This window comes from Hypanus sabinus, chromosome 5, assembly GCF_030144855.1.
Source record: "Hypanus sabinus isolate sHypSab1 chromosome 5, sHypSab1.hap1, whole genome shotgun sequence".
NCBI classification, from domain to species: Eukaryota; Metazoa; Chordata; class Chondrichthyes; order Myliobatiformes; family Dasyatidae; genus Hypanus; species Hypanus sabinus.
Window position 1 is genome coordinate 164,843,971 of NC_082710.1, and position 19,171 is coordinate 164,863,141.

General features: G+C 57.2%; 1 protein-coding gene across 1 annotated transcript in view; it reads left to right on the top strand.

The window, feature by feature from the left end:
• Positions 1 to 19,171, top strand: part of LOC132394813 (neurogenic locus notch homolog protein 1-like) — a 117,231-nt gene that overhangs the window by 72,791 nt on the left and 25,269 nt on the right. The window contains 6 exon segments of the mRNA XM_059971220.1: positions 2,130 to 2,314; positions 6,603 to 6,735; positions 16,401 to 16,649; positions 17,514 to 17,626; positions 18,089 to 18,350; positions 18,352 to 18,886. Coding sequence (XP_059827203.1) covers positions 2,130 to 2,314; positions 6,603 to 6,735; positions 16,401 to 16,649; positions 17,514 to 17,626; positions 18,089 to 18,350; positions 18,352 to 18,886 — 1,477 coding nt within the window.

A 19,171-nucleotide genomic window follows, 5' to 3' on the forward strand; every position in this document is an offset into this window, starting at 1 on the left:
TAAAGGGAAGGCTGGTCTTTCTCCCCGGCCCTTACCTAGTTGGGCCCGTACGGAACTTTTAGACCCGGGAGTGATTCACGAGTAAAGGGGCAAGCGGTGAGGATGGTGAATTCTCTGCGACACGCACGGACGGTCCTCCAGCCTGTCGCTCTGGGCTACTCGCACATCTCTTGTGTTTGCGATGAATCCTGTGTCGTGCCGCTTCCCAGCACGGGCGACCCCTGCTCTGGGTGAAGAGTCTGCATGGTCTCCCGGTGTCCGCGTGGGCTCCGCCCGCCCCGATCCCACCCTGCTCCGGGTTCCGCTCGCATCCCAGACGGCCACTGGCCGCTGTAAGTTGGGTCTGGGGCAGGTGGGTGAAGAGAACAGGGGCTGGGGGAAGTTAGAGCTGATTCCCTCATGGAGTCGCGACCATGTTCCCGTACGGCAGTGTCAGGGATCTGGCATACACGCTGAAAAAGTTGGACACAACAGCCCACCCAGGACGGTTCTCCCGGGACGACAAATGCTTCAGGCACAGGCTGACGCTGAAGAAACGTTTCAATATCCTGCCTACAGAGCAGCCGGCCTCTGCCCTCTGACGCTCCCCGCCCCTTCCGTCTTGCGAGCATCTGCTGCGCCACTGGGGAGCGAGCGAGGAGAGATGAGGTCTCGCTGTTCCTGTTAGGCGCTATCGCGCAATAAAAGCTGCCTAGGTTTAAAAGGGAGTGGGTGGGGTTGGAGTGTTAATGGCAACAATTGGATTCCCGGAGAATCAGTGACGGATTGTAAGAGACCTGCACAAACTCAGACTGGCAAACGCCCTCCTGCTCGGCCGAGACGGGGCCTGGCGAACGTTACGTACCCCGTAACTGGGTTTACAGCCCAGCAGAAATAGAAAAATCTGTTGGAGTCTGGTGGTACTGAAATCTAAAATGTCTATTAGTAAACTACACAATACAGAATCAACAAAATGCAAATATACATATAACACGTTAGCAATAATAAACATAAAAGTGTAGGAATAATAATAATCAATAATAAACAAGCTCTATCGATGTCAGGGGTAAATGAATTGTCATAGAAGAATAGAAAGTTCAGTTCATGCGTGCTGAGGTAGTTGTGGTCGATGTGTCGTAATCGTTGGAGAGAGAGAGAGAGAGAGAGAGAGCAGGAGACTGGGCAGCTGCAGCAGGCAAACCTTCTGTTGCTTTCTTATTCCATCGTATCATGTGGTCATTCAGTTATGACCCCTCTGTTCTTCAGCTAGACCGTTCTTCCGGAGTGGACTCGTCACTCTGGCATGAGTGGACACACACACAAGTCCCCACCGGCCCTGCTGTCACACTGTGAGCTTTATTGACCGATCTCCTGATTTGGTCCTCGAAGCCCCCAACTTCCTGTGGGTGCACAACACTCGTTCAGTGTCCACTGGTGTATCTGAGGGTGTCTCCCCAGACCTGTCTTTTATCCCTACTAACGGGTCTCAGCTATCCATCAACTCTGAATGACTGTGTCCATCAAATCAGGCCACTCCTGCTGTCTCCTAAGGAACGTTAACGAGCAAAGTAAAGTCCTTGTAGTGAAAGGTAAATAATCCAGGAAGAGTCAAAATACAATAAATCAACAGTCTCTCTGTCCCTCTTATCTGTAGCAGATGTTCCTGCCTCTCTCTCTCTCTCTCTCTCTCTCTCTCGTCTCTCCTCTCTCTCTCTCTCTCTCTCTCTCTCTCTCTCTCTCTCTCTCTCTCTCTCTCTCTCTCTCTCTCTCATTAGCATCATAGCAACAGCAATAGTTCATAGTTCTCGAGGGGGGAGGGATGGTTAACTCTGCACCCCATTTCCAGCGGGTCTGTTCATCACTCATAACACGAGCGAGCTGACAACCAGCAAAGTATTCGTTTCTGCAAGTTTCTGCAGTCACATCTCCTCCGGGACAACGCGTTGATGGGTCATGCTAGGATTGTACGAGACTTGATATCAGTACAGTCCTTAAGCACACTCCAACTGTTCCTCACTGGCAGCTCATTGCTATCCTCTCGGTTTCATCCATCGCGTCATTCCCCCCGACAGGGGCGTACGGCACTTCCTGGAACGGCGCCAGGGGCGTTTCCTAACGTACTGTCCGATATTCCTCTCTTCCTCCTGCAGGGGTGAGCATCGAGGAGCTCTGCCGGAACGGTGGGCGCTGCATCGACGCTGGGAGCACCCACTACTGCCAGTGTCCCGCGGGATTCGTGGGCACCTACTGCGAGACTGAGGTGGACGAGTGTCAGGACAACCCTTGCCAGAACGGAGCCACCTGCCTCGACCTGGTCGCAAAGTACTCTTGCCAGGTAGACGCTTCCTCGCGTTCCTGGCCTGATCTTCCTCGCCAGCGCGCAGTTACAGCTCTGAATGTCACCATCCTGGAAAGTGAACTGGCTGCTCCAGGATGGCGAATGTATCCACCCCGGAGACACACTGCAGATCAGGCAGCGTCCATGCAGAGAGAAGCAATGATAAATCTCTCGTCCCGTGATTTTTTAGCAGATCCCAAAAACGTGAACTCTTTTATTGATGGTTTTGTCAATGACGCTCTCTCTCTCTCTCTCTCTCTCTCTCTCTCTCACACACACACACACACCTTCTCTCTTTCCCTTTCTCCCTCCCTCACGCCGTCTCTCTCTTCCCTCTCTTCCTCCATTTCTCTCTCTCTCTCTCTCCTTTTCCTCTCTCCCTCTCTCTCTCACACATACACACTCTCTCACTCTTTCTCACTCTTTTCTCCATCTCTCCCTCCCTTCCTCCATTTTTCCATCTTTCCTTCCCCCCCTCTCTCTCTCTCTCTCTCTCACTCACACACACACACACACACAGAGTCTCTCACTCTCTCTCACACATACACACACATACACATTCTCTCTCTCTCTCTCTCTCTCTCTCTCTCTCTTCCTCTCTCTCTCTCTCTCTCTCTCTCTCTCTCACTACCACTCTCCCTCCCTCCCTCTGTATCCTCTCCAGCTGACAAGCCGTGAGCTCTGGCCTCTCTTTCTCTGCCTGCCTCTGTGCTGTAGTATCTACGTTGTCAGCGTCTGTCCTCCTGAATCCCCTCCTTCAAACTTTCTTCCTTAAAGGCTGAGTGTCCTGTCGTTCCCTGCTCCATTACAGGAGGGGTCGTTCAGCTCACTAGCCCATACCAGCTTCCATCCCCCGCCCCACTCATCTCCCTGCAACCTGCTCTCTCCCACATTCCCAACAACCACCGATTCTGCTCGGAGATAACTTACAGCAGCTAATTACGCGAGCAATTCCTCTTTGGGATGGGCGAGAAGACCGGGGCACACAGTCCCAGGGAGACTCAACACAGACAGTACGATTAGTGAATATTGGACGCGGAGAGGATGGGAATTCCGAGCCTTAAAACGCAGCCTCCCGATAAATGGACGTCCCTTTCGAACAGAGATGAGGAGAAATTTCTTTAGCCGGAGGGTGGTGAATATGTGGTATTTATTACCACAGGCGGCTGTGAAGGCCAAATCATTGGGAATAATTAAAGCGGAGGTGGATAGGAACATAGAAACCTACAGCACAATACAAGCCCTTTGGCCCACGAAGCTGTGCCGAACGTGTCCCCACCTTAGAAATTACTAGGCTTACCTATAGCCCTCTATCTCCATGTACCTATCTAAAAGTCTTTTAAAATACAATACTGTATCCGCCTCCACCACCGTTGCCGGCAGCCCATTCCACGCACTCACCACTCTGCGTAAAAAAACTTACCCCTGACATCTCCTCTGTACCTACTCCCCAGCACCTTAAACCCGTGTCCTCTTGTGGCAACCATTTCAGCCCTGGGAAAAAGCCTCTGACTATCCACATGATCAATGCCTCTCATCATCTTATATACCTCTATCAGGTCATGTCTCATCCTCCATTGCTCCAAGGAGAAAAGGCCGAGTTCATTCAACCTATTCTCATAAGACATGCTCCCCAATCCAGGCAACATCCATGTAAATCTCCTCTGCACCCTTTCTATGGCTTCCACATCCTTCCTGTAGTGAGGTGACCAGAACGGAGCAAAACTAATAGTTTTTGATTAGTAAGACCGTCAGAGGCTACAGAGAGAATGAAGGAGAATGGGGTTGAGAGGGACGATACATCAGCCATGATGAAATGGTGGAGCAGGCTCGATTTGCTGAATGGTCTAATCCTGAGTTACAGCACGAGGGATACGGAGCTGCGAGACAGGCCGCTGCTTCGTCCCTTACTGCCCGTCAAGCCACTGGCGTTGAGGGCAGCAATGAAGGTCCTCCATCTCTGGCAGAGTTCACAGCTTCCTTCATCGTGTCAGCAGTTTCCTCTCGGTTTTCACTCCTGTCAGTCATGCAATTTCCGGGCACAAACTCAAGAATATCGTTGCATACAGATGTAGAAGGGTTCTTCATTGTTTTTGCGTAAAGTTTGCTTCGCCAGTCAGGATTATTGGCTCTGATCTGGACCCCCGAACCTGGAGGACCAGTGGACCTCTTAGTCTGGCCCTTGGACGTGTTTGGCATGGGTGACCCTACTATGAGCTGGAGTCCAGCCAGTATAGCTCTCTGGGTCACTGAGGCACGCAAGCCTCCACATCATGACATAGTTGTGGTCCTGTTGGAGACTATACCACGGTATATACCAAAATATGATAATGACTTCATGGGATCGTTGTGTGCTTGACGCATTGGGACACGAGCACCATAAAGTCCGGCTGGTAACCAAAAGGTGGACAACACCGCCACCTGCTGGTGCATGAAAGAAACACATAACTTTCCAAATCAACTGCACAAGCTCTCAGCACCACACACAAAATACTGGAGGACGTTTGGAGGTCAGGCGACATCTATGGAAAAAAAAGTACAATCGACGTTTCGGGCGGAAACCCTTCATCAGGACTAGAGAAACAAAGCTGAGGAGTAGATTATAAAGGTGGGGAGAGCGGAGAGAGAAACGCCAGGTGATAGGTGAAACTTGGAGAGGGGGCAGGATGAAGCAAGGAGCTAGGAAGTTGATTGGTAAAAGAGACAGAAGGCCATGGAAGAAAGAAAAAGCGGGAGGAACTCCAGAGGGAGACGGTGGGCGAGCAAAGACAATAGGAGAGAGGGACCAAAGGAGGGGAAATGGTGGTGGGGAGGAGGTATTACTGGAAGTTCGAGAAATTGATGCCCGTGCCATCAGGTTGGAGGCTACCCAAATGGAATATAAGGTGTCGTTCCTCCAACCTAAGTGTAGTCTTATCCCAACAGTAGGGGGGCCATGGATGGACATATTGAGATGGGAATTAAAATGGGTGGCCACTGGGAGATCCCGCTTGTTCTGGTGGACGGCGCGTAGATGCTCGGCGAAGCGGTCTCCCAATCTACGTCGGGTCTCATCGTCTCATCGCCTCCTTCTGGTGCTCCTCCTCCCCCCCCCCCCCACTTTCTTTTTAATGGTCTTCCGTCTCTTTCACCAATCAACTTCCTAGCTCTTTGCTTCGCCTGTCGCCTGGCGTTTCTCTCTCCCCTCCGCCCACTTTTCAAATCTACTCCTCAGCTTTTTCTCTCCAATCCTACCGAAGGGACTCGGGCCGAAACGTTGACTGTACTCTTCTCCATAGATGCTGCCTGGCCTGCTGAGATCCTCCAGCAGTTTGTGCGTGCTGTTCGGATTTCCAGCATCCGCAGGTTTTCTCTTGTTCACAGGAAACGTCTCTGGGTTGGGAGAAAAATAAAACAAATGAAGCCATTCAGAGTAAGATGAGGAATTAGAATGTATTGCTTGAGATATATTTTTAAAATCCTGAGTGCTTTGGCAGGGCGTGTATGGAGATACCAGATTCGGGAATCGCTGCTTGCATATCAGGGATCGTCCTTAGTTAATAAGGAAAGGATAACATTTGTTTACCTCCCGAGAGAGGTGAGTTTTTAGAACTCACTTTCGAAAAGACAACTGGAAGCCGAAGCTTTCTGATGTTGCTACGGCGGAGATGGATAGATTCTTGATAAGCGAAGGAATGAAATGTCGCCAGGCAAGGTGAGGACGTGGAGCTAGGTTCCAATCAGATCACCTGAACAGACTCGAGGAGCCGAGTGACTTTTTTTCCTGTTCCTACCTTGCGTTTTTTACACTCAGCAGAGGTGCCCGGAGCTCACTCCCACGCTCGCTTTCTCTTACACACTCTCTCACTTTTCTCTCTGGAGCTGGGCCAGCTCCCTCTCCAGCCCGGGGCCCAGGTGCTGATACTCCCTGGGCAGGCTATGTTACCCAGTCTCCAGCCCGGAACCGGCGCCATGTTCAGAACAACACAGAGAACAGTGCAGTGCGTGAACAGGCCCTCAGTCCTACGGTATCTGAGATGATCGTGATCCCATTCTATCTAATCTGATCTGCTTTTCCCTCCATTCTCTCCACGTCCGCGCCTGTCTTCCAACGCGTTCCAGGGTCTTCCCAGAACGAATGCAACGATAGGATTCCCTGTGTAGATTTTAAGGAGTCGATGCTGGGGTTGAAGCGGGAGAATTGTATCGAGTTGGAAAGATTAGTGCTATTGGGATTAAAATCGCGAGGGGCCGCTCAGTTTGCCCTCCGTCCCATATCCTGATGTCGCTTTGTTCCCATGTCCAGTGTCTCCCCGGGTACCAAGGCCGGAACTGTTCGGAGGAGGTTGATGAGTGCCGTTCCCAGCCTTGTCAGAACGGAGGGACCTGCGTTGACCTGTTGGATGGATACCGATGTTCCTGTCTGCACGGCACTGAAGGTAAAGAGGCACTGCTGGACAGTGGGGGTTACGCACAGTCGAACGGTAGCGGGTTGCGCACTATCGTGGGGGGAGGGGGAAGGAGGTGGCACGTTGCGCACAACCGGAGGAGGAACTTTGTGCACAGCCCGGGTGGAGGCGGTTTGCACACGGCTGGAGGTGAAGGAGGGGTGGGGAGGGTTGTGGATAGCCCCGGATGGGGTGGGGTGTAGAGCTGGGTGAGATGTTATAAACTGCAGGAGGGGTCACACACAACTGGAGGTGCCTGAACCACTGGAAGGAGCGTCGTAAATGTAACTCCCTGGGTCGCCTCAGGCTCGCTCAGCTCGTTCTCGTCTGGGGGGAGCAGCCTTCGGCCCCACCACACTGGGTAATCAGCTGGTGCAGATGCTGTGTGATGTCCCCGCCTCGCCCAAAAACAGACAGTACACCATATGCGATTAAATGAGTACAATTTATAAAGGTTACTATAACTAAGTGATTAATAACGATACAGTATATATGAAGAGAAAATTAAAGAAAAGGCGCCAAACTTATCAAAGTCCAAACCACTTCGTGCACAACCGTTGGAGCTCAATTACTGAAGTCTTCTGGCCACCATTCGATCCCCTCCGAACTCCCCGACTGGCAGCTCAGGACCCTCCGAACTCCTCGACTCTCCAAACAGCTCAGGACCCTCCGAACTCCTCGACTCTCCAAGCAGCTCAGGACCCTCCGAACTCCTCGACTCTCCAAACAGCTCAGGACCCTCCAAGCACATCTAGCTTCACCCCCCCCCCCCCTCCTCGGAGAATCTCCCGGCCTCGGACCCCCCTTTGGGGTCCGATCCTCGCCCAGCTTAGAGCATTGCGTCCTCTCTCTCGACCCCCTCGCGCCGATCTGCCCAAAAGCCCGTCAACAAAAGCTTACAGACTCAGAAGAAAGAACATTAATCCCCATTTGGTTTACAAAGGAATACCATTCTCGTTATCAGTAAATTAGCATTCCTGCTAGTTAACAAAAAGAAGAAACCCTCTTTACACTCTCCCTCCACCAAATAAAAGTCATGTCCTCATGACTACTAAATAACTCGCCACCTTTCCTGCCAACACACCGTAACCCAAGCACAAACAGTGACATCTCCTCCCCACACAGTAACCCTCACGCCCTGTTCCTCAGGCGCTACTTAGGCCAACTATCTGAGAGTTCCCTAACCCTTCTGAGGCCTCCGTACCCCCTCACCTAAACCCTTCAGGCTCGAACACAACTGGGGATACCTTGGGCCCACTACCAACTCCTCTCTCAACCTCTCATTCATGCCCCACACTGCACACAGCTAACCCTCCCCGCTACACCTGACTCAATGGGAGAAGGGCCAAAGGTCTCTTCCTCAATCGAGGGAAAGTCAGCAAAAGGCAGCATGTACCACACATCCAGCACATCATCCATCGAATCTGTATTCTTCCTCATTCCTGTGATCGGTAGCTGCTGTTTGATCTTCTCCGAACGGAAACACGTGGCCTGCACTGCTCCCGCAGTCTCTTCAGCCTCCTGTTCAGTATTCACTGCACTTCTCTCCAGCTTTTTCTTCCTCATGACTTCTTCCAGATCAACTTTCAGGTTCTGCACTTCATTTGAACTGTCGATGGTCATCTTCAGGTTCCCTTCAAGCTTCCGCTTCTCTCTTCTGAGATTCGTCTGTAATTTCTTCACCTCCGCAAACTCCCCTCTCCGGGTTCTCAGTTTGCTATTACCCTCAGTCAGACAACTTTTTTCATTCTCTCCAACTTGTAAGTCTTCCGACTGGTTCCAGCTCGCTTTCTCCAGTCTCTCCGTCTTCATTTCAAACTTGATTCCGTAGAGACAGTCACTCACGAGCTGCGACCTTCGCCAGCCCTGGCACGTGTCCGGAAAACACTTTAACTCGGTAGTTCTCAGCTGCTCCTGCAACGACCACACTTCATATTCTCCTGAGGCAAATCCAAACACCAAGAGATCATCCACATACACCAAAACTCCAAACGCCTCCACATCCCCTATGGTCTTCCACCTGCCCAGCAGGAAGGTTGCAAGGGCTCCAAATACGCCCTGTGGCATCTTTTCGGACCCGAAGACTCCTAGGGAATTTATAACGGCCGTCTTCTCCTTGTCAGCCCCACTCATCGGGATCTGGCAACATCCACTCCTCAGATCCAGCACCTTAAACCATTTCCCACCACTCAGACAGGCCATCGCCTCTCTGGCCCTCAGGGCCATATTCTGGTCACTGACAGTGCGCCTCTTCAACGCAATATAATCCACACACACGCTGCCTACGTCTTCCACGGCTTCAGGGGCCAGTCGCCGCAACCTCTCTCTCCGAGGTGTCTTCAGCAGTCAACTCCCCTCCCTTGTGGTATTTCGCAGCGTCCACTAAGAGGGTCTCACCCTGAGATACTTCCCCCAGGCCGTACCGCCACTGGCTCTTGTTTGAATTCGGTATCGGCCCAATGCTGCTACACACGTCCACACAAGCAACTCGAAACTCTGGGTGCATCGACAATGCCTCCAAACAGCGCTCACCCGCCTCCTCTGGGCAGGCCCCCAAGCGCACCAGCAGGATTTTGGTTCTCTCTAGAACAGAAACGCTGCCCGTCTCAACAGGGTCCGAACACATCAGCATTAACGATTCATGAACCTCAGTCTCCTCCACATTTGCCTCTAAGAACTCCATTTTCACTGACCAACAACCGTTGTCTGGATAATCACCGGCACTGGTACCCCGAATCTCCAGTGTCCTCAATGTCGTCAAGGGTAAATGCTTCCAATAACGGTTATGAAACAAACTGTACAGCAACTTCACCGGCACCCCGGTGCCGAGGATGGCTTTAACTTGACTTCCATCCATCCGTAACAACACCTGTGCGCATGGCCCCTCTAAGCCTTCAGGAATAGAGTCTGTTCCTTTCGGGAGTTGCTTGGTACATTGCTGGGAACGTGCTCCCCCAGAGACCCCAAGCCGTTCCCCCACTGGGCCTCCTCTAAGTTTCCCGACACCTCTCGAATCAACGGAACAACTGATCCCCTTGACAGATCCCCTTGGCACCACAAGCAATTTATCTGCCCCCCCCCCCCTAGGCAAAAAGGGATACCCTAAAAACTTCCCACCAATCTCCTGCCACGGATATGATAAGCCCCCCAGCTGCGGCATTTGACTTCCAGTCGAACCACACGCATTTTCTCACACTTTCCCAGAACTGGCAGCGGTCACTTCGAGGTAATTGCGCCCGACAGTTCTAACAAAGTCACCAGCCCGCCCACTCAAACTTTCAACCCGTCCCTGTCGCTTTCCCTCAGCCAAGCACTGCCACTCACCCAACAACTGAGAGGTCCGCTCCGCCCACGCCTCCGCCCCTTTAGGGCTGGACGTTATTCCAACAACCGGGCGGAGCCCACCACTGCTGAAACATCCCAACCTGTCACTCCTCACTCTCCAAAAAGTACGGACAGTCCATGGTCCCACCACCATTTCGTCAGCACTAGTCGGAACTCGAACAACGACCTCCAGGCTAGCAACAGCAGCCACCCCACCCAACACACACGCAGCGATAACCAGCAATCGCACACCCACAAAGGCACACCAGCTCTTCGCCGCAGACACAATTTAAAGAGGGTGATCACACAGCTTCCACAGAAATCAACCCCGGACGAGCACCCCACAATGTAACCCCCTGGGTCGCCTCAGGCTCGCTCAGCTCGTTCTTGTCTAGGGGGAGCAGCCTTCGGCCCCGCCACACTGGGTAATCAGCTTGTGTGGATGCTGTGTGATGTCCCCGCCTCGCCCAAAAACAGACAGTACACCATATGCGATTAAATGAGTACAATTTATAAAGGTTACTATAACTAAGTGATTAATAATGATACAGTATATATGAAGAGAAAATTAAAGAAAAGGCGCCAAACTTATCAAAGTCCAAACCACTTCGTGCACAACCGTTGGAGCTCAATTTCTGAAGTCTTCTGGCCACCATTCGATCCCCTCCGAACTCCTCGACTCGCAGCTCAGGACCCTCCGAACTCCTCGACTCTCCAAACAGCTCAGGACCCTCCGAACTCCTCGACTCGCAGCTCAGGACCCTCCAAACTCCTCGACTCTCCAAACAGCTCAGGACCCTCCGAACTCCTCGACTCGCAGCTCAGGACCCTCCAAACTCCTCGACTCTCCAAACAGCTCAGGACCCTCCGAGTGGTCAACCAAGCACATCTAGCTTCATTCCCCCCCCTCCTCGGAGAATCTCCCGGCCTCGGACCCCCCTTTGGGGTCCGATCCTCGCCCAGCTTAGAGCATTGCGTCCTCTCTCTCTCACCCCCTCGCGCCGATCTGCCCAAAAGCCCGTCAACAAAAGCTTACAGACTCAGAAGAAAGAACATTAATCCCCATTTGGTTTACAAAGGAATACCATTCTCGTTATCAGTAAATTAGCATTCCTGCTAGTTAACAAAAAGAAGAAACCCTCTTTACATAAACATCTGGTCAAGGTGCCGCGGAGACCGAAATCAAGAGTGCCTATTGCAGCTGGAAATGATTCCTCCCACAGCTGGAGGCTGCAAAGCACAGTGGCAGGGGCGGGCAGCGGGCAGCGGGAGGAGGCGGTGAATGAGCAGTGGCAGGGGCGGGCAGTGGGCAGCGGGAGGAGGGGGGTGAATGAGCAGTGGCAGGGGCGGGCAGCGGGCAGCGGGAGGAGGCGGTGAATGAGCAGTGGCAGGGGCGGGCAGCGGGAGGAGGGGGTGAATGAGCAGTGGCAGGGGCGGGCAGCGGGCAGCGTGAGGAGGGGGTGAATGAGCAGTGGCAGGGGCGGGCAGCGGGCAGCGGGAGGAGGCGGTGAATGAGCAGTGGCAGGGGCGGGCAGCGGGCAGCGGGAGGAGGGGGGTGAATGAGCAGTGGCAGGGGCGGGCAGCAGGCAGCGTGAGGAGGGGGGTGAATGAGCAGTGGCAGGGGCGGGCAGCGGGCAGCGGGAGGAGGCGGTGAATGAGCAGTTGCAGGGGCGGACAGCGGGCAGCGTGAGGAGGCGGTGAATGAGCAGTGGCAGGGGCGGGCAGCGGCAGCGGGAGGTGGGGGTGAATGAGCAGTGGCAGGGGCGGGCAGCGGGAGGAGGGGGTGAATGAGCAGTGGCAGGGGCGGGCAGCGGGCAGCGGGAGGAGGCGGTGAATGAGCAGTGGCAGGGGCGGGCAGCGGGCAGCGGGAGGAGGGGGGTGAATGAGCAGTGGCAGGGGCGGGCAGCGGGCAGCGGGAGGAGGGGGTGAATGAGCAGTGGCAGGGGCGGGCAGCGGGCAGCGGGAGGAGGGGGTTGAATGAGCAGTGGCAGGGGCGGGCAGCGGGAGGAGGGGGTGAATGAGCAGTGGCAGGGGCGGGCAGAGGGCAGCGGGAGGACGGGGTGAATGAGCAGTGGCAGGGGCGGGCAGCGGGCAGCGGGAGGAGGCGGTGAATGAGCAGTGGCAGAGGCGGGCAGCGGGCAGCGTGAGGAGGCGGTGAATGAGCAGTGGCAGGGGCGGGCAGCGGGAGGAGGGGGTGAATGAGCAGTGGCGGGGAAGGGCAGCGGGCAGCGGGAGGAGGCGGTGAATGAGCAGTGGCAGGGGCGGGCAGCGGGCAGCGGGAGGAGGGGGTTGAATGAGCAGTGGCAGGGGCGGGCAGCGGGAGGAGGGGGTGAATGAGCAGTGGCAGGGGCGGGCAGCGGGCAGCGGGAGGAGGCGGTGAATGAGCAGTGGCAGGGGCGGGCAGCGGGCAGCGTGAGGAGGCGGTGAATGAGCAGTGGCAGGGGCGGGCAGCGGCAGCGGGAGGAGGGGGTTGAATGAGCAGTGGCAGGGGCGGGCAGCGGGAGGAGGCGGTGAATGAGCAGTGGCAGGGGTGGGCAGCGGGCAGCGGGAGGAGGCGGTGAATGAGCAGTGGCAGGGGCGGGCAGCGGGCAGCGGGAGGAGGCGGTGAATGAGCAGTGGCAGGGGCGGGCAGCGGGCAGCGTGAGGAGGGGGTGAATGAGCAGTGGCAGGGGCGGGCAGCGGGCAGCGTGAGGAGGCGGTGAATGAGCAGTGGCAGGGGCGGGCAGCGGGCAGCGGGAGGAGGCGGTGAATGAGCAGTGGCAGGGGCGGGCAGCGGGCAGCGGGAGGAGGCGGTGAATGCACAGTGGCAGGGGCGGGCAGCGGGCAGCGGGAGGAGGGGGGTGAATGAGCAGTGGCAGGGGCGGGCAGCGGGCAGCGGGAGGAGGCGGTGAATGAGCAGTGGCAGGGGCGGGCAGCGGGCAGCGGGAGGAGGGGGGGTGAATGAGCAGTGGCAGGGGCGGGCAGCGGGCAGCGGGAGGAGGGGGTGAATGAGCAGTGGCAGGGGCGGGCAGCGGGCAGCGGGAGGAGGCGGTGAATGAGCAGTGGCAGGGGCGGGCAGCGGGAGGAGGCGGTGAATGCACAGTGGCAGGGGCGGGCAGCGTGAGGAGGGGGGTGAATGAGCAGTGGCAGGGGCGGGCAGCGGGCAGCGGGAGGAGGCGGTGAATGCACAGTGGCAGGGGCGGGCAGCGGGCAGCGTGAGGAGGGGGGTGAATGAGCAGTGGCAGGGGCGGGCAGCGGGCAGCGTGAGGAGGGGGTGAATGAGCAGTGGCAGGGGCGGGCAGCGGGAGGAGGCGGTGAATGAGCAGTGGCAGGGGCGGGCAGCGGGCAGCGGGAGGAGGGGGGTGAATGAGCAGTGGCAGGGGCGGGCAGCGGGATGAGGGGGGTGAATGCACAGTGGAAGGAGCGGGCAGCGGGAGGAGGGGGGTGAATGAGCAGTGGCAGGGGCGGGCAGCGGGAGGAGGGGGTGAATGAGCAGTGGCAGGGGCGGGCAGCGGGAGGAGGTGGGTGAATGAGCAGTGGCAGGGGCGGGCAGCGGGCAGCGGGAGGAGGGGGTGAATGAGCAGTGGCAGGGGCGTGCAGCGGGAGGAGGCGGTGAATGAGCAGTGGCAGGGGCGGGCAGCGGGCAGCGGGAGGAGGCGGTGAATGCACAGTGGCAGGGGCGGGCAGCGGGCAGCGTGAGGAGGGGGGTGAATGAGCAGTGGCAGGGGCGGGCAGCGGGCAGCGTGAGGAGGGGGTGAATGAGCAGTGGCAGGGGCTGGCAGCGGGAGGAGGCGGTGAATGAGCAGTGGCAGGGGCGGGCAGCGGGCAGCGGGAGGAGGCGGTGTATGCACAGTGGCAGGGGCGGGCAGCGGGCAGCGTGAGGAGGGGGTGAATGAGCAGTGACAGGGGCGGGCAGCGGGAGGAGGCGGTGAATGAGCAGTGGCAGGGGCGGGCAGCGGGAGGAGGGGGGTGAATGAGCAGTGGCAGGGGCGGGCAGCGGGAGGAGGGGGGGTGAATGCACAGTGGAAGGAGCGGGCAGCGGGAGGAGGGGGGTGAATGAGCAGTGACAGGGGCGGGCAGCGGGAGGAGGGGGGTGAATGAGCAGTGGCAGGGGCGGGCAGCGGGAGGAGGGGGTGAATGAGCAGTGGCAGGGGCGGGCAGCGGGCAGCGGGAGGAGGTGTGTGAATGAGCAGTGGCAGGGGCGGGCAGCGGGAGGAGGGGGGTGAATGCGCAGTAGCAGGGGCGGGCAGCGGGCAGCAGGAGGAGGGGGGTGGTGAATGCACAGTAGCAGGGGCGGGTAGCGGGCAGTGGGAGGAGGGGGTGAATACGCAGTGGCAGGGGCGGGCAGCGGGCAGTGGGAGGAGAGGAGTGAATGCACAGTGGCAGGGGCGGGTAGCGGGCAGCGGGAGGAGGGGGGTGAATGCGCAGTGGAAGGGGCGGGCAGCGGGCAGTGGGAGGAGAGGAGTGAATGCGCAGTGGAAGGGGCGGGCAGCGGGCAGTGGAAGGAGGGGGGTGAATGAGCAGTGGCAGGGGCGGGTAGCGGGCAGTGGGAGGAGGGGGTGAATGCGCAGTGGAAGGGGCGGGCAGCGGGCAGTGGAAGGAGGGGGGTGAATGCGCAGTGGAAGGGGCGGGCAGCAGGCAGTGGGAGGAAGGGGGGTGAATGCGCAGCCGATGGCAGAGATCCCTCTTTTTTTACAGCCGTGCAGACCAACCACTACACTGGACAGGATTTCTTTTACACAGAACTGCGCTACTTTAAGTTTTTTTGTGAGTGTGTAATATGCAGACAACGAATACTTAGAATGAAAATTAGAAAATCACATCCTTTTTGAACAAACAATAAGTATAACCCCCCCCCCCAACCCACAAATAAGTAAATGATGTCAGTTAAAACAACTGACAGACACAACGGCGGAAAAAGAAACGAGTTGTTACTGGATAGCGTCGGCGCTCAGCTGGCCTGCGGTTTATTAACAAAGAGCTGCCGACTTCCGTTCTCTGTGTGTTGTTACCGTTTGTAACACTGACAATGTAAATACATTGAAGCTCGATAACGTCCCAAGTAAATTATTATTCAGGAATTTTATGGATTATATTCATTAACACAACTAATTACAAAACTTTTTCATAATTATATTAACATAGATTTCAAAATTATAGTAACATTATATAAAAGACAATTGCGCCTTCGCTGCAATGTGTGTGGGATCATTTCAGTTACCATCTGTCTGTGCACCCGCGCAGCTAAGAGGGACCAGTGATGGAGGAGTGAGTGAGGACCCAGTGGGAAGGAGGGTGAGCACGCAGCGGGAGCGGAGAGGGAGTGTGCAGCGTGGGTTGTGGAGGTGAAGGTGGATGAATGAATGAAGAGTGAAGGGGGAATAGAGTGCACAGCGGGAGGGGGAGATGTGAGGGGAATCAGTGTGCAGTGGTGGGGGAGGGGGAGTGAGAGCGTAGCCCTGAGGTCAGATGGGTGCAAGTGGTGGGTAGGGAGAGGGTTCAGCAGCGGGGAGTGCAGACCACAACTGGGTGTTTGTCCCAGCGCTGTCAGAATTACATCCTGCAGAGAGACCGAGGGTTCAGGCTGCGAAGGAGCATATCCCAAGGTGGGGAATACCAGCTGTGGATACACCCTGGAGCAGCCACCACCCCCTCTCCACGGAACCCAGGGACCTCCTCGGGTGTCTCTGGGACAGCCCTTCCCCACACGGTGAGGTTGGACAACCCTCCTCCTGTGCATTCCCCCTCTGCAGGGTCGAACAGGCATCACTGTCCCCCTCCCCTCCTCCTGCACCCGGCGAGCCCTACCCAGCTCTGATCCCGCGTCTGCAGGACTACCTCCAGAGTCGGACGCCAGATGCCCCGGGGTGGTGGGAATCGATCTCCTTTTAGCAATCCCATTGAATTCCTGCCGTCCTCCAGATCCGCCGGTCTGAAATGCAGGACGAAAAGGAGTTCAGGGTTGGAAAGCTGGGAATTTCATGGGACTGTGCCAGTGGGAAGACCTGGCAGGACAGCGATGGGATGTTCAGGAAAGGGAATGGAACGGGGGAGTGGTGGGGGAGGGGGGGCTGCTGTTACCCAAGCACGTAGACAGGCGCTCGCCAACATCGTGGGTGAGGTGATATGAGGAGGGTCTTGGCTCGAAATGCCCTCGTTTATTCACCTCCTGTGTGATCTGCTGAGTTCCTCCTCCAGCACTCTGTATGTGTAACACAGGGTTCTCCAAATCTGCAGAATCTCTTGTGTTTGGAAACATCAGGATCACAAAGTTGGGTGGGTGTGTCGAGGGTGGGAGACGGGGATATCGGGCAGTGACAGTACCTCTCTCTGCTTCCCGCCCCCCCCCCCAGGGGTGCACTGTGAGCACGACGTGGATGACTGCGCCTTACCCCCCAGCCAGGAGCCCCGGTGCTACCACGGGGGCCGGTGTGTGGACGGCCTGGGGTTCTACAGCTGCGAGTGCCCGCCCGGCTTCGTGGGGGAGCGCTGCGAGGGCGACGTGGACGAGTGCCTGTCCGGCCCCTGCCAGGGTAGCGGGAGCCTCGGATGCACTCATCTGGTGAACAGCTACCTGTGCCACTGCCGGCCGGGCTACACAGGTCAGTGATATCGCCGCGCCGGCGGAGGGGAATCAGCGAGAGAGGCGGCAGAGTCCAACGGCGAAGGAACGCAAAACGGTGGGGGTGGAAGAGCTTAGAGCGTTGAAGGGGAGGGGGGGGCACAAATCAGCGCCAGCGATCGGAAGATCGGGCAGGGCTCTCCGGGATGGAAGGTGGAAAAGGGCAAAGTTCAGGGAAAGGGAGCAGTGATGTCGAAATTGGTTTAATATTGTCACGTGTATCAATACTAGTGAAAAGTTTGACTGGTATACTGTCCATACAGTTGCGATTCATTACACAGTGCCAGGGAACTATTCAATATTCTGAACCAGGAGAAATATTCCAGCAGCAGATAGAACCAGGTTCGGAGAGCAAAATGTACCTTCCCGGGAGGGCTGAAGAATATTCCATCGGGGCATGAGGACCCGTCACCGAGGGCAGCAAGTGGACAGGCGCGAGAGAGGAGAAGGGTCAGTAGGGATGGGGAGTCCCGAGGAGGGAGGGAGAAGGCTGGTGTGGGGGTTGAGGAAGGATCACTGAAGAGGACTGGTGGTGCGGAGAGGTGCTTGGGGGGGGTGGTGCGGGGCTGAGAGCAGTGCTGGTGGTAGGTCGAGCAGTCCGGGGGTGGGGGGGGGGGGAATGTGGAGGTCCGCGGAGAGGAGAGAGGTTGGGAGTCCTGGTGAGAGGGGGAGGTGGGGAGATCCGCGCATCTGTGGGAGGTCAGTGGAGAGGTGAGGAAGTTGAGGACTTGTGATGGAGCGGGGCGTCGAAGTGGGAGGAAGAGGGCCAGGGAACCGGGGGAGCGGGGTAAGGGTGAGGTGGGCCGTTGGCCTGAGTGATTACCGAGCCCCGGTCTCCCCACAGGACAGCACTGTGACTCGGTGATCGACCACTGCACGTCGGCGCCCTGCCAGAACGGTGGCACCTGCGTCCTGGCCCTCAACACCCCGTTCGGGTTCCTATGCAAATGCCCGCCTGTGAGTTGGTACCTCGGGATGTGGGTGTGCGTGGTGGGGGATGTGGGCGGGGGTCGGTGACGCTTTCGTCCCCGTCCTAACAACTCGGACAGGGAACAGGCCAGATGCCAGGAATGGGAAGGAGCGAGGCGGGTGTGGGGAGTGGTGAGGTGAAGGTGGGATGGGGGGATGTTGAGAGCGGGACGGGGAGAGGAAGAGAAGAGAGAGGAGGGGAGGGGAGAAAAGAGGGAGGGATAGGAGACAGGGAGGGAGGGCAGGACGGATGGGAAACAGCGAGGGACGTGGGAGCGATGGACGGACGGGGGAGAGTGAAGGACGGAATGATGACGGGTGAGAAAGGAGGGAGGGAAGGATGTGAGAGGGCGAGAGGAGGAAGAAGTGGGTGAGGGATGGAAGGAGGAAATGGAATGACGGAGAGAGGTACCGCGCTGCCCCTTACCAACACCTTCTCTAACCCCGCAGACGCACCACGGCGGACGCTGCCAGCTCCTCTCCTCCTGCCGGCGCTGCCGGAACGGCGGGCTGTGCGTGGCGGGCCGATGCGCCTGCCCACCGGCTTTCCGCGGCCCCGACTGCTCTATTCCCAGCGCCGGACGCTGCTCACCCCGGCACCTGCCTCAACGGGGGCACCTGTTCCGAGCGGCCCCTGCCTCCCTACTTCCTCTGCCTCTGCCCACCCGCCTTCGGGGGCCTGCGCTGCCAGCGGCCGGGTACAGGGTCCGAGCCGGGGCCGGGGGAGGGAAAGGGCTGCGAGGGCCGAGGCTGCGCGACCGACCCGTGGTGGAGGTGCCCGCTGGCGGAATCCTGCCGCGCCAGCTTCAAAGACGGCACCTGCGACTCGGACTGTGACAATCCGGACTGCCAGTTCGACGGCTTCGACTGCCAGCAACGCGTGGCCGTCTGCAAAGTGAGTGATCCCCAGAGCATGTCCCGTCCCGACCCCATCCAAACCACTCTACCTATCACATCACATCACCGCTCTCCCCGTAACATGTCCCGTCCCGTCCCCGATCCAAACCACCCCCACCTATCGCATCACATCACCGCTCTCCCCGTAACATGTCCCGTCCCGACCCCATCCAAACCACTGCACCTATCACATCACATCACATCACCGCTCTCCCCCGTAACATGTCCCGTCCCGTCCCCGATCCAAACCACTCCACCTATCGCATCCCACCACCGCTCTCCCCGTAACATATCCCGTCCCGTCCCCGATCCAAACAACTCTACCTATCGCATTCCACCACCAATCTCCCCGTAACATGTCCCGTCCCGTCCCCGATCCAAACCACTCCACCTATCACATCCCACCACCGCTCTCCCCGTAACATGTCCCTTTCCCCATCCAAACCACTCCACCTATCACATCCACCACCAATCTCCCCGTAACATGTCCCGTCCCGACCCCATCCAAACCACTCTACCTATCACATCACATCACCGCTCTCCCCGTAACATGTCCCGTCCCGACCCCATCCAAAACACTCCACCTATCACATCCCATCACCGCTCTCCCCCGTAACATGTCCTGTCCGTCCCCCA